We start from the raw sequence: 14271 nt of genomic DNA, 5'->3' as shown, positions 1-14271 counted from the left end.
AGAACAGCGACGTCGTAGACTTGTTCAGGTGCCAGATGAGAGACCGTCTCGTCTCCGCCGTAGAGAGCACCGAAGGCATTCTAGACCGTCTCTGGGCTGTCATCCGGAAGCTTGATCTCGGCCGGGGCGCCATTTCTCTCGCGGAATGCTTTACCCTCCTCGAAATCGGAGTTCAGCATGGTCTTGAAAACTGGAGAGGACTTGCAGAGCAGGTGCGACGAGATTTGGACCTTTTTCTGCTCGGGACCAACGAGGAGCATGATATCGCCATCAGGGATGAGTTGCCGCAAGGCGGGTTCAGCGGGTTCTGGGTGATTATTAGTGCTGGTCGCCCCAGAACGAACAAGCAAGAATCTCACTGGAGCTTTCGTGTTTATGCTCTTTCAGGCCGTCTTTGGAGGCCATCATGAGCGGGCGCGGTTGCGGCTTTGGGGAGGCAGATTGGTGGGTGGAGGAGTGAAGAGGCGAAGAGGAGCCTCCGACGCGGGGTTGTTGTTGATAAGTTCGAAACTTTTGACAGACAGAAAATGAGAGGAAAAAGAGCCGGAGGTGCGGTTGCGAGGGGAAAGGGCTTGACAGCGGGTGCCAGGTGACGGGCAGTGATTCACTGCACAACCTGACCCCCCATATCCATGCCTCTAACCCCCAACGAATGAATAACAGCACTGTGCTGGAGCTTTTCTTTATGCTGGTGATTTCAGAAATTAAATTGTTTGACGGCATGCCGCATTTTGGCTGGCTCTGTGGGTGTCCATATAAGATGAATGTGTTACACTCACACTTATCGACTCGGGAATTAAAGCAAACGCCGGTAATGACACAGTCTCATACCAAAGATGCTTCAATAAAGGAATTAAAATTGTATGTAGCATGAAATATATCGGCCTCAGGCCTGGAAGATGTCATAAGTCTACATAAAGCCCCTGAGGCAACGATCGAGAACTGGTTCCTACGTTCCTCAGTGGTACTTTGGGGACTGAATTTGTAACAGATGTAAGATAGACACTTGGCACGATGCTTGCTATAATGCGACATACCGTGCAAAACTTGCATGCAGCCATGCCATGGATGTCAGTCTTGCCGTCGGGAGGGTGCCAGCTCCCAACGGCTACCAGCGTTGGCCCAGCCATGTAAGGTCTTAGCATATGGCCCTGTCATAGCAGACTTGAAGGAGCCTTGACTACGCACCTTGGCTCTTGAGACCAATACCGCACTGTTGAGAGGTTGGTATAGGAGCTGTGTTCAGATGTGCCCCCCTGGTGGGAGGTAGGTACCCGGCTTTCTTGTCGCCTTGTCGGGAAAGGACCAACATTCCGGTGTTTTATTTCCAGGTATCAGTAGCTAAAGACTCCACACAAAGATAAACCATTTCCCTTCTTTGATGCGAATCAGTTGGCAAGTCTTGAATCCCATGTAGTCGCGGAGTTGAGGTCGGGAATGATAGCCGATGATTATCCGCCCTGCCCATCATCACATCAAGCTCACGGTTCCAGCTCCATCTTCAACAAGATAATCCTCTAAAATCAAGATCATGGGCGAACCACAAAGGACAGGGAGCCAAGGGCACTCTCGGAATAAGTCTGTCACCAAGAGTACGTCCCCAAATTGTTCTCCGATATCGGGTGTTGTCGCCTTCAATCTCCCGCATATCAGGGGGCACGTCATCTCAATCGCGAACTACCCTTAACAGCTCGGCTGTGAAGCCATGCATCTCAGCTAACGCGGCTCAGCTCGACCACGGTCCTCTACTAAAGGACCTCTCGATGTCGACGAGTGAGACTTATTCCTTAAATACTTGGGCGCCATCTAACTTCTTCAGTGACCCTCTAACATCTCACCAACCCGCGGCTGTCGCTGCTCACCGAGCATCAACCCATCGACCCAGGATCTCATCACCACTTCCTCGATCCTCCACAGGAACCCCTGTATCTCAACTCGGCGAGGCCAAAGCAAAGGATTTCTCTTTTCTCCTTCGCCCAGAGATCTACCACCCCCTCACTCCTCTCAACGTGCCGGTAGCATTCCGCAACTCGCAGAAGCAGCCCAGTCCTGAGGCGCCTCTCGAAGAGCTCCTCGCCAACGGCCACTTCAGAGCGGCTGCTATCGCTGCTGTCCAAGAACTGACAGGCTCAGGTGCCAGCGGAGGAATAGATCCTACGGATTCTGCCAAGATCTTTAGCCTGCTTTACACTCGCCTGGCATGTCTTACCCTGATCGATGCGACACCCTTGGCTGCTCAAGAGGTAAAGGCCTTGGAGGATCTCAACGACATCAGAAAGTATGTCGATGAGACAACAGGAGAACACCTGGTACCCTGGGAGCTCCGCGTGCTCAATGTGCGACTTCAGGCTCTTGGCTTCGGTGATGCTCGACGAGCCGTCATGAGCTACCACGATCTCGCCCGAGAAGCTCGCGACCGCATCGCCAAGGCAGCAGCCCAGCATGACAACTCGGTCACAGAGCTCTGGAAAGCCCGTCTCGGCGACCTCGGCATCCAAGTCGCCGGCGCACTAATCGAGCTGGAGGACCTCACAGGCGCAGCACACCACTTGAGCACCCTGCGGGACCGGGGCGATGGAAGGATGACGCTGTCAAAAGCGTTGTTGTGGCTTCACCTTGGAGACGCCGATAGCGCGAGGGCGTGTGCGCGCCAGGTTTCCGCGAGCGATGAGAATGTTGAGAAGCTTATCACCGCACTATGTGACATGGCAGACGGCGAGTATGAAAGTGCGTTGGAGAATTGGAGAGAGTTGAAGGAGACCATGGACGACGAGATGGTTGGCGTCAACACGGCTGTGTGTCTGTTGTATCTTGGCAGGATCCAGGAGGTAAGTTCTCTGGTGTCCATTGTATCTACCCGAGCTAATAATCCCCAGGGACGAGGGATACTCGAGGAGCTGGTTGAATCGGGGCTGTCATCACACACTCTCCTGTTCAACCTGTCGACCATGTACGAGTTATGTACAGAGAAGCACCGAAACCTCAAGCTGAAGTTGACGGAGAGGGTTGCAGCGATGGAGGTGTCGTCTGCTGGATGGGAGAAGACCAACAGCGACTTTAAGCTGTAGTGACGATTAATATGCAACACTGACTACCTGAGTTCTGCACTATGGTTGTGATGTTCTTGAAGGGGGGTCAGTAACGAGCTAGGCAAGCAAGAACGCTACATCTGGATTGAAGACAGCACTGATAGGCAAGTCTGTCATGCTAACAACCCTCAGCTAACACGTAATGGCAAGTATCTTTCGCAATGCGACCACTCTAGTCTGTATCCCTACCACGGTGCTGTAAGCCAGCGCCGTGTCCGAGGCTCCTTGTCCGGGGCTACCCCACATTCCGGGCCGAAGCCGTCTGGAGCCTCGGCACAGATGGTACAATACAACGTCACTCATCAGCTTGATCCAGAAGCTGCTCCAGTATTTCATTAGATGCTTGCACTTTTCCCTTTCACAACTATCTTCAAGTCTTGGAACCTCGTAAATCATATTCACAATGTCGGATCGCGTCAACCAACTCGCTGGCCACCTCAACTACCCCAAGGGCATGTTGGCTGGCCAAGTGGCCATCATCACTGGTAGTGGACAAGGCATTGGCGCCGAAGCAGCGAGACTGTTTGCAAACGAAGGTGCAAAGGTTGTTGTTGCAGACATTGATGCTGGTGAGATCCTCCCACCATACTTCCATTCCTTCGAAAACTAACACTCTCAGACAAGTGCAACGCTGTTGCTGAGAGCATCAAGTCCAATGGTGGCCAAGCCATCGCTGTCCCCGGCGACGTTCTCAAGGCAGACTACATAGACACTCTCATCAAGCGCGCCGCCGACTTTGGCGATGGAAAGATCAACATCATCGTCAACAACGCTGGCTACACTTGGGACGGCGTCATCCACAAGATGACGGACAAGCAGTGGGATACCATCATCGCCCTGCACTGCACCGCACCCTTCACCCTCGTCCGCGCCGCGGCTCCTTACTTCCGCGTGAAGGACGGAGCTCCGCGGTGCATTGTCAACATCTCGTCGACATCTGGCGTGCATGGCAACGCTGGGCAGCTCAACTATGCACTTGCTAAGGCTGGTGTTACCGGCTTTACAAAGACTATTGCCAAGGAATGGGGCCCTATGTTTGGCGTGAGGGCGAATACCGTTGCCTTTGGGCACATCTCTACAAGGCTGACAGCGGCCAAGGAGGATGGAGCCTTTGTGAAAGGGCCAGATGGCGAGAAGATTGCTTTGGGAATTCCGACCAAGCAGAAGCAGGCCGCGGGAGATGCTGCTCATGCAGACATCCCGCTGAGGAGACCAGGAACTGCGACAGAGGCGGCGAGCAGTATTCTAGCTGTAGCTAGTCCCCTGTTCTCGTACGTGACAGGACAGACCATCATGGTAACGGGAGGGAGAAACATGTAGATGAAAACATCCGGCCAGATATCACGACAACAAGAGCAGCTCACATGAAGGCGCTGAAGAAATGTGGTATTAGATTAAACGGTACTATTCTTCCCGCCGAAACGCCCCCATCCAACAAGATGTGCTCCTTTTGTAAATATCATCAATCCTCATCATATTATTACACCTTGAGCCACAGGTTGAAGACACCCTGAGCGTACTGGACGATCTCGTCACCGCCCAGCTTGCTCTCACCGTACAGACGGTCGACGAACGAGATGGGCACCTCGGCGACGGTGCAGCCCATGGCCTTGGCGCGCACCATCATCTCCATCTGGAAGCTGTATCCCTTGCTCTCGGTGCTGGAGATAACCTTCTCGAGGACGGATCGCTTGTACAGACGGAAGCTACCAGTCAGGTCGCTAACGCCGGGTCGGAGCACAGTGTCGGCGAACAGGTTGGCGCCACGACTGACAAACTTGCGCTTGAGGTCCCAGCCGTAAACACCGCCATCACCAGCGTAGCGGGTTCCAGTGACAATATCGTAGTTGCCTTTCTCCTGGAGGGCCACCATCTGGGGGATGAACTTGGGGTGGTGCGAGAAGTCGGCGTCCATGATGATGACAAAGTTGCCAGTCACGAACTGCAGGCCGTGGACGTAGGCTGTTCCGAGGCCGAGCTTGCCGGTTCGGGTCTTGAGGACGACGTGGGGGGAGTAGGCCTCGACGAGCTGGAGGGCAACTTCTTGGGTTCCATCGGGGGAGCCGTCGTCGACGATGATGAGTTCCCATTCGAGGTTGCTAGAAGGGTCAGACTGCGCTCTTGGAAGTATAGAGATCATTAGGTATACATACTTCTCAGTGAACATGCGGTTCAACAACCAGGTCATAATGGGGAGGTTCTTGCGCTCATTGTAGGTCGGCAGGATAACCGAGTACTTGTTCGCTTTGGAGGCCATCGTGAGGGTAGTGATGGGGTGATGAGGAGGATTATCTGATGGGGAAAAAATTGGGATATTACAGAAGAAGTCTCACAAAGAGTCGAAAGGGTATCGCAAGCGAAAAAAGAGTGTGGAAAGTCGGTTGATCGCGTTGATGGTTCGTTTCTTCGCGTCGAGCCACTCTCTCAGGGGACACCTTGAAGCTGGCTGGCGATGGTGGAGCATGACTAAGCCGCCGCGATCAGAGACAGATTGCAGATTCAGAGCCCCTGAGTCTAGATGTGGCTGGTGAGCGTCAGCCCCAGATTCTTGTGGCGGTGCAGGTACCTCAGCTGCCCCGATGCCGGTTCGCTTCGCTAACACGGTCGTAACATTCACCATGCAAGCCATGGAACCACCAGCTTTTCCCATCAGAGATGGTCAGCTTGAGATCACACAGGATCATTTCCCGCTCAGCCGTGGCATTCAGCCCTGAATGGCCAATACGAACTGACCTTGCCCATCAAACAGAATCTTGACCATCTCCCTAACACCCAGTACATGTCTGCCAGAGCCGCGAATGCCCGTCATGCCCAGCTTCATCTGCAGCTCCCTCAGCAATTGGCAACAGTAGCATAACAGCAGCACATCATCGACGCGTCTCCGTCTCTGACTGGTTCCGGCGCTCGCCCCTCCTCTTTTCCCAGATCGGTGGCTTGGGGCGTCGGGCTGCCGGCCCACCATGCTTTTCCCCGCAACTTCATCGCTCCATCCAACTCCGTCTCGATCGTCAGAGTTCACACCGTCCCTCTCAGCAGACACTCGGGCAGTTCTCACAGTCCGCGACATCGCAGCTCCTCTGGCTCGTCTAGGCCACGGCACTGTGCCAGGGTTGTCCTCGTCCAGTGACGAAAAGGCGCTGCTTTAGCCCGATGCAGTCATGGAGAAGCGAGGGGCCTTGCCTTGTCCGCCCGACTCGGAGAGCTACTCGAGCTGAGCACTCGCCAGTAGGTTCCTCGCCCGCGAGTTTACCGTGACGAGGAACCTCTGGGGAGATGGGCTTGTGCCACCCTCCGCTTCGGAGCTCCCCAGAGCTACTGTACCTAGGTAGGTACGGTACAGTAATCTATCCCGGCGCGAGGGTCAAGCAAGTCTCGCCCTCTCGTCCCTTCCCAGCTGTGGAACCGTCGTGACCTCGTGCGCTCCCAGCCAACCTCACTCCCATCCTTTGTGGCTCATCCCAACTTGACCTCTCTTCCTCCATCTTCATCGTGAAGCATCGCCTAGCTCTTGCGACTCTAGAACATCATCCCAGGCATCATCAGTACCCATTGTTAGCTCCCTCGTGTCGCGCGCACTTCAGTTTGTAAGCCAGACTCGAGTTGCGACAACAGTCCTTACGTCATCATCATGTCGGACGGCATCGCTCCAGCTATAGACAAAGGTAGATCCCATCGCCAGCCATCGCAATGGCCTTGTTTCCATCGCGTATGCCTTGAGGCTATGCAATTGGCCTGTCCGCGATGCGACAAGACCCCTTCATACCCATCCGCGCTCACTCGAGACCACAACTGACCTCTCCCAGTCGGCGCGCCTGACCCCAAGGCTCCCGAGGCCGAGGCTGCTGCTCCCACCATTGACACCACAACAGCTCCTTCGGAGCCCGCCAAGTCGGAGGATAGCAAGCCTGCTGGCCTGAATGTCCCTGCGCCCAAGCCTGTCGAGGTAATGTCGGTCCCAGAGACGCCCATCAACAACCGGACTCCAGCGGGCGGCACACCGAGACCCGAGCTAAACATTGAGGAGGAACCCAAGGAACCGGCCAAGAACGAGGACGAAGTCGCCTTCATCACCACGGGTGTCGAGACGGGATCCGCCCCAGCTGTCTCGGCCCCGAAGGACACCACTATGACAGACAAGCCTGCCGATGACAAGCCCACCGAGGCGGCGACTAACGGCGCCAGCAAGCCCAGTGCCGACGACGTCACTGAGGCGGCCGCGGGAGAGAAGCGCAAACTTGGTGAAGCGGCGCCGGCAACTAACGGTGCAGCTCCCGCTAAGGCAGAGAAGGCCGAGCCGGAAGAGCGCGCCAAGAAAGCCCGGGTTGAGGACGTCGCGGACGAGCCTACGGCCACCGAAGCCGCTACAAACGGCAAGGGCACCAAGGCCAAGAAGGAGAAGAAGGCTCCTCCTGCTGTCGGCAAGACGGCTCGAAAGACGCGAAGTCAGGGTCCCGTCGAGGCTGAATAAGTTTAGTTTCTTTCCTTCTGGAGCGTCATTGTACCTCAGCCTGTCATGGCTTCCACGTTTCTATGAGTGATGGCTTCATGTACGGTTGAGTTTGGGGAATGGTTGGCGAAAATGGCAGGGTTGGTTATGGGAACAGGGCAATTTCCCGAGGTCTGCCTGCGTTTCGGTTTGGCTGTATATTTGCTTTGGTAGTAACCATTTGTTCCACGTTGTGTTTTCAGTCTATGTGGTATGTCGACATTTTTGGCATTGAGAGCGGTTCTGTCGACGACGGTTGTTTTCTGCATCACCCTCGCCTCGTTATCTGACGACTACTAGACGAAATCCCATGATTCATAACCATGGACCATTGGAAAGCGAAGGGAACCAAAACTTGATGATGAGCAGGTGGACGGAGCACTGGTATATGGATCTCTGGGCCTCTGAAACGACACAATGGCAGACTCTGCAGGCTACCCTGAGGCCTCAAGTCAGCAGCACCAAATCAATTGGAATCCGGCCACGCTGAACGCCAGATCTGGTTTCACCAAGCATGATGAACTTTGAATACGAAACCCGACCTAATAGATCGGTTCCGTCCACCAATCCGCCGTGTCCAATTCCTCCCGCCCAGGGGCCTCCGACCGGGTTTCTCGGGGCTGATCCAGCGGCCGATAATGCCATCCCCAGCCCGGTTTCGCATGGAGAAGTGGAGGACCGTGTCGTCATGCTGCTCCCCCCTCCCTCCCTCCGCAACGGTCTTGTCGAAAAAAGAAGTTGAGGGAAATCCTTGTGGTGGAGGAACGTTGCGTGGACACAGCCACGGGAAGAGTTCTACTACGTAGTAGATCACGTCTTGTAACGGAACCGCATCGTTCCGAAGATGTGTGTCATCGGGGTCAGTTCACGCGCGAAGAATGATATCGAAGGAACCTGAGGTAAGCTGAGAATGAAGGGAAGCTGACCCTTGCACATATGATGTCTTGTAGGAAGTTATGAGCTGACGAGGGAAACATCTGACACCGATTACTTATTACTGCCTATGTATAGGGTGTAGGAATGCCAGACTCACAAATACCGTACATGCTCGTCGGCACTTGTAATCATGGCAGAGCCAAACGAGACACCGAATGCCAGTATTCTCCATCCTTTACCCACCAGTGTAAAACAGGGTGCTAACCGGTACGGAGAGCGAAACGCTGACGCTGGGTCCCCACTGAGACGTAATGGCAGCGCGACTATACGGTTGTAGAGGAAGTGATGCGTTCTTTGAGGCGGCTTCGTGTGGAATCCTAGTCCTTGAGTCCTCTAGTCCTCCACGCGTCGCTTGCTGGTTCGACCATGTCGCCCTGTTACCCCTGGGCCCGGACAAGCGGTCTTGTCAGATCGGTCGAGATTCTAGCGTGACACAGGAGAGACTGAAAAGAGAAAAAGAAAAGGGCCTGCCAAGCGCGTCGTCCGAACATGTCCTGCAATTGCGAACCACTGAATGGCCAGCGAGTCATGGTCAAGAAGGAAAAAAAAGTCCTAGAGGTGTTTTCCCACTTTGATCGTGAGGGCTGTTTCAAGTTACAACAAGCTTCAGTAGCTCAACGGGTCCCTCTTGGTTCAAACACTCAGAACGTACGAGAACATGGATGTTTCCCGATTTGTCCGGTCTTGTTCTTCTTGGGCGCGATCGATTGCGTGTCTAGGACTCTACTAGGAAAACCCGGACTGTTCTTGTCGGTATTGTGGGATGGTGGCGAAAAAAAAAAGTGAACTACCTACGTAGTCTACGTCTTTGAAGCAATTGTCGATGCCTGAATGCTGAACCTCGAGGGATGAGGAATTGGAGGCGCTTCGGGCGTCAGCTTCGGAATAGTTTGGAATGAGACAAGTTGCTTTTTTGCTTAGGTTCCGGACGGGTTGCGTCTTCCTTGTCTTGAAAGGGGTCTGCTGTCAAAAAGTTGTTCGTCTTAGACAACAAGTTGAACACAAAGAAAAGGCCGCTTAAACGATCGATCGTCAATGTCGAGTCCAACCTCGATTTCTTTTGCAAATGGATCTCTTTCTGAAAGAATCCAGAGACCATCCCATCACTTTCCTCATCTGGATTAACAACACTGCAACGCCGGCATGTCCCATGCATGCCTCGCATGGTAAGTCTTCGTATTTCTCAACAACAAAAACAGCGTTGCAGCCAATTCACTCTCACCCAGCAGAGACCGAACAGAAAAAAAAAAGAACCATGCAGGGGTAAAGGCCTCCAGGGCGTGGCGAGTCCAAGCCAGTGGAGGGCGACGACTGGCTGTGAGGCATCCCAGAGACTTTCGGGCCCTGAAAGTGCTAAAAAGGGTCCCCACCACAGCGGGTCTGAGGCGTCAAAAATAGTAATGGGACCCCCCGCCGCGGAGGCCGCGACAAAGAGGGTGAGCTGGCGGGTGTGGGTTGTGTTGTACCTGTAGCTGGCTAGAAACCTGCTGCTGGCAAGGGCCACAACTGCGTGCCGTATGGTGCGAGTAGCGCCGGGGGCGAATCAGGGCCTTGGTTTGCGTGCGAGTACCGGGGGAGCTTGCTAGAAAATTTTGGCGGGGGGTACAGTACCTACTTGGGCTTGAAGCGTTGTGGTTGTGTTGGTGGTCTCGGCGGCCCGCGGTTGAATGACTGGAACTTTGTCCATGATTGAGGGTGTGCCTGAGAGTGAGATGCACTGTGTCATGCCGTGCAACGTGTGGTGCATTATTGGTGCGGGAAACGCCATCTGCACTGTACAATCGGTCACGCCAAGCCATCCCGTTGATGGCTTCCCCCCAAAATGTCCCCATGATAACGGGATCCATCCATGGACCATGGGATCCAGATGGATCCATCCTGTCATGGCTCCTGAGAACCTTCCCCAGCCCTACCTTTTCCCTCCCGTCCCCGTATCATCGGACCCTATTCCTATCCATCCCATCCATTCCCTACCTTACCTTACCTATCCCATCTCGATCCTCTCGTTTTCCTCCCCTTTCCTTCTTTCACATCCCTTCTTTATACTCCCATCGCCTAACGTTGTCCCTGGGTGCTGCCCCCTTTCGGCGCATCGACCTTCGCTCACGGGCCCTCCCCCGAACTTCTTTACAGCATAGCGACTCTCGTTTTCTGGGGACGATCGACAGTCTCTTTACTGTCAGCGAGCAAGTTTGTGTGGCGTATTCCTCCTGACCTGCTTGTCTGCTGCCGCGACGTCTTCATCCTCTCGCTCATAGACTACGTGCTTCCTCGGCTTTTTGATCTTTCTCCGACCCCCTTCGACCTAGCGAATACGAGAAATACCCCCCGGCGGTTTGCGCAAATCAATTCGATAATCTGTTACGTGGCCAACGACTCCAAAGACAAGTCGAAATCCCCAACAACAATTGAGAGAGCTCTGGACGTGGCTGCGCGAGAAGAGGCTTCTGCAAGCCCACACTTCTTTTGAGTCAAGCCTCGACGTCTTCGCCCGTTGGCGAAGGACTCGTCCATGATGGACGTAGGCAATGTTGTCCGTCTGTTTAGCCGCCAACAAGGCGGAGGAAAGGATGCCGGCCAAGAGCTGCTCGATCTGCTCAAGAACCCATACAACGATCAGGTGAGTCTCTTCTGGCTGTTTTGGACGCGTACCCGCTACTGACGTCTCGTGCATAGCTTCAAGCAGCCTCGATGTACTCAGCGCTGGCGATTTCGCTCCCCGTAACAATCTTCATCGCCTTTTGCTTCTCCCTACTCCGACCATATCACCAGGCCATCTACGCCCCCAAGATGAAGCACGCCGACGAGAAGCACGCACCGCCGCCTATAGGAAAGGCCCCGTGGTCGTGGATCACAACGCTGTGGAAGACCAAGGAGGAGCAGCTTGTGTACTTGATCGGCATGGACGCCACCATCTTCCTGCGCTTCGTCCGCATGTGCCGCAACATGTTTCTCACCCTGTGCGTCACCGGCGTCGGAATTCTGCTTCCCGTCCATGTGTCGCATTGGAAGACTATTGGTGATGACAGTGGGAACACTTGGGTCTCTAAGATCACCCCCCTCCACGTCTGGGGCCAGGCCATCTGGGCGCAGGTTGTCATCGCCTGGGTATTCAACATCATCATCGCCATCTACCTATGGTTCAACTATAGAAAGGTGCTCCAGCTTAGAAGAAAGTACTTTGAGAGCGAGGAGTATCAGAAGAGTCTCCACTCCCGTACCCTGATGGTAAGGTCTATCGAGGTTGTTAATAGAATTCCTCACTCACACTAGCCCAGGTTTACGATATCCCCAAAAAGGGCTGCTCTGACGAAGGTATCGCGAGAATCATTGACACAGTTGCACCCAATTCGTCCTTTGCCCGAACAGCTGTTGCTCGAAACGTCAAGGAACTTCCCTCTCTCATCTCCCAGCACGACCACGCTGTTCGCAAGCTCGAGAGTATCCTGGCCAAATATCTGAAGGATCCCAACAACGTTCCCGTCGCTCGCCCCATGTGCCGACCGTCCAAGAAGGATCGATCGTACGGAACGTACCCCAAGGGCCAGAAGGTTGATGCCATCGAGTACTACACCCAGCGTATTCGAGACCTCGAGGTCCAGATCAAGGAGGTCCGCGCCAGTGTGGACAAGCGAGGCTCGATGCCCTACGGTTTTGCCAGTTACTCGGATATTGCAGAGGCCCATAGCATTGCCTATTCTTGCCGTAAGAAGAAGCCCGTTGGCGCCACTGTCAGACTTGCACCCCGACCTAACGACATCATCTGGGAAAATATGCCGCTGTACAGTGCTACACGAAGTCGAAGACGCTGGATCAACAACTTCTGGATTACTCTTCTGACCTTCTTCTGGGTCATTCCTAACCTTGGCATTGCCATCTTCTTGGTCAACCTGCAAAACCTGGGATCTGTCTGGCCAGCCTTCAACCGAACACTGACCGCGAACCCCAAGAGCTGGGGTATTGTGCAGGGTATTGCTTCGCCGGCTCTCATGTCCCTCACCTACCTGGTTCTCCCCATCATCTTCCGTCGACTCTCCATCAAGGCCGGTGACCAGACCAAGACGGGCCGAGAGAGACACGTCCTTGCCAAGCTCTACTTCTTCTTTGTCTTCAACAATCTCATCATCTTCTCCGTCTTCAGCGTCATCTGGACTTTTGTGTCTGGCGTCGTCCGAGACACGTCAAGCCCGGGGGCGACCGACATTTGGAAGATCATTGTCAAGAACGATATTGCCAATTTGCTCTTCGGTGCGCTGTGCACCAACAGCCCCTTTTGGGTGACTTACTTGCTTCAGCGTCAGCTCGGTGCAGCCATCGATCTCGCTCAGCTTTGGCCTTTGGTCCAGGCCTTTTTCCTCAAGAAGCTGGGCAGCCCGACTCCGAGAGAGCTGATCGACCTCACAGCCCCTCCTCCTTTCGAGTACGCCAGTTACTACAACTACTTCCTCTTCTACGCCACAGTCACCATGTGCTTTGCCGGTATTCAGCCTCTGGTGCTCCCGGCTACCGCCATGTACTTTGTGATTGATTCCTGGCTGAAGAAGTACCTGCTTCTGTACCGCTTCGTTACGAAGACCGAGTCTGGCGGTATGTTCTGGCGTGTCATTTTCAACCGCTTCATCTTCGCGACGATGCTCTCGAACCTGGTTGTCATGCTTACTTGCTGGGTCCGTGGTGATGGAAATCACCTCCATTTCTACTGCATCGTACCGCTGCCGTTCCTCATGCTCTTTTTCAAGATCTACTGCAACCGGGCTTTTGACAACAAGATTCGATACTACACCACTCAAGATGTGAACAAGAATACCGAGAACGGAATGAACCCCAAGGAGTCCCGCGTACGCAGCGAGCGATTGGCGAACCGATTCGGTCACCCTGCGTTGTACAAGCCCCTCATCACCCCCATGGTGCATGCCAAGGCGCAGAACCTCCTGCCTGGAATCTACAAGGGACGACTGACGGACGGCCGAGAGGTGAACCAAGGCGACATGATGAGTGTCAGTGGCTACTCAGACATGTACGCCCTCGACCCTATGCAAGGTGGAAAGCCAGGCAAGACCGCCAACAGCATCCCTGGCTTCGAGTACGTGTCGGATACTCAGATGGACTTTGAATTCTACAAGAACCGAGCCGAGTTTGCAGAGGACCACGGTGGCGGCGAGATCTACGGCCGCCCTGGAGAAATTATGCGTCCTGATACTCCTGGATCCTGGGATGGAAGCGACTCGGCATCGCGACCTGGCACGCCCGTTGGCCGCTCCGCTTCTCCCTTTAACCCTGGACAGCAGCGTTTGATGTCCATGTCCAGCACCAGTGATACAAGTTACTCGGCATACCGACCAGCTGCCCCGGCGTATGGTGGATTCACCCAGCAAGCAACTATGGGCTCAGAGGTACCCAGCCGTGGCCGCAGCCCCTTGTATTCGCAGAACAATGGCAGCTCCTCTGGACTTGGGCTAATCCAAAATGCCCAGGCCCCTCCTGTGAGCAACCTCACACCAGGAGGTCGTATGACGCCTTCAGTCTCTCCTGGCCCTTCAGTAGGCGCCATGGGCGGCGGACCCCGTGGTTACAGCGGCCTCGCACAGAACGAGGAGATGGATGCGGGTGATCCTTCGCAATACGACTACTTCCGTGGCGGTAGCCGGACAAGACGGACCCCTGGAGAAGGCTGGTAGAACCGCCTCAGAAAAGGGCTTTTCTTTGCATGATAATTTGCGCGGCGTTTGGATAGATTGGGATGGATCTGCAGTTGCTGTG

General features: G+C 54.4%; 6 protein-coding genes across 6 annotated transcripts; 4 read left to right on the top strand and 2 right to left on the bottom strand.

The window, feature by feature from the left end:
- Window positions 1-80: 80 nt before the first annotated feature.
- On the bottom strand, window positions 81-405 carry NCS54_00781300 (BTB domain-containing protein; the record flags this gene model as incomplete). The annotated part of the gene is made up of 2 exons (XM_053153222.1): window positions 81-307; window positions 360-405. The coding sequence occupies 2 exons, from the start codon at window positions 403-405 to the stop codon at window positions 81-83; spliced, it is 273 nt and encodes a 90-aa protein (XP_053009197.1).
- Window positions 406-1519: 1114 nt separating this feature from the next.
- NCS54_00781200 (Hypothetical protein) lies at window positions 1520-3068 on the top strand (the record flags this gene model as incomplete). The annotated part of the gene is made up of 4 exons (XM_053153221.1): window positions 1520-1592; window positions 1731-1773; window positions 1820-2828; window positions 2877-3068. The coding sequence occupies exons 1-4, from the start codon at window positions 1532-1534 to the stop codon at window positions 3066-3068; spliced, it is 1305 nt and encodes a 434-aa protein (XP_053009196.1). The 5' UTR covers window positions 1520-1531.
- A 424-nt stretch (window positions 3069-3492) lies between these two features.
- On the top strand, window positions 3493-4409 carry NCS54_00781100 (Hypothetical protein; the record flags this gene model as incomplete). The annotated part of the gene is made up of 2 exons (XM_053153220.1): window positions 3493-3658; window positions 3709-4409. The coding sequence occupies 2 exons, from the start codon at window positions 3493-3495 to the stop codon at window positions 4407-4409; spliced, it is 867 nt and encodes a 288-aa protein (XP_053009195.1).
- Window positions 4410-4569: 160 nt separating this feature from the next.
- On the bottom strand, window positions 4570-5346 carry NCS54_00781000 (Dolichol-phosphate mannosyltransferase subunit 1; the record flags this gene model as incomplete). Its single annotated transcript, XM_053153219.1, has 2 exons — window positions 4570-5188; window positions 5243-5346. 2 exons carry the CDS (start codon window positions 5344-5346, stop codon window positions 4570-4572), a joined length of 723 nt encoding a protein of 240 aa, XP_053009194.1.
- A 1371-nt stretch (window positions 5347-6717) lies between these two features.
- NCS54_00780900 (Hypothetical protein) lies at window positions 6718-7557 on the top strand (the record flags this gene model as incomplete). The annotated part of the gene is made up of 2 exons (XM_053153218.1): window positions 6718-6751; window positions 6893-7557. The coding sequence occupies 2 exons, from the start codon at window positions 6718-6720 to the stop codon at window positions 7555-7557; spliced, it is 699 nt and encodes a 232-aa protein (XP_053009193.1).
- A 3469-nt stretch (window positions 7558-11026) lies between these two features.
- Window positions 11027-14189, top strand: NCS54_00780800 (Hypothetical protein; the record flags this gene model as incomplete). The annotated part of the gene is made up of 3 exons (XM_053153217.1): window positions 11027-11131; window positions 11188-11739; window positions 11790-14189. The coding sequence occupies 3 exons, from the start codon at window positions 11027-11029 to the stop codon at window positions 14187-14189; spliced, it is 3057 nt and encodes a 1018-aa protein (XP_053009192.1).
- Between the last annotated feature and the right edge of the window lie 82 nt (window positions 14190-14271).

The sequence above is a fragment of the Fusarium falciforme genome, chromosome 6 (assembly GCF_026873545.1).
Source record: "Fusarium falciforme chromosome 6, complete sequence".
NCBI classification, from domain to species: domain Eukaryota; kingdom Fungi; phylum Ascomycota; class Sordariomycetes; order Hypocreales; family Nectriaceae; genus Fusarium; species Fusarium falciforme.
The sequence above is the reverse complement of the archived record's forward strand: the minus strand, read 5'-3'. Positions and strand labels throughout refer to the sequence as shown.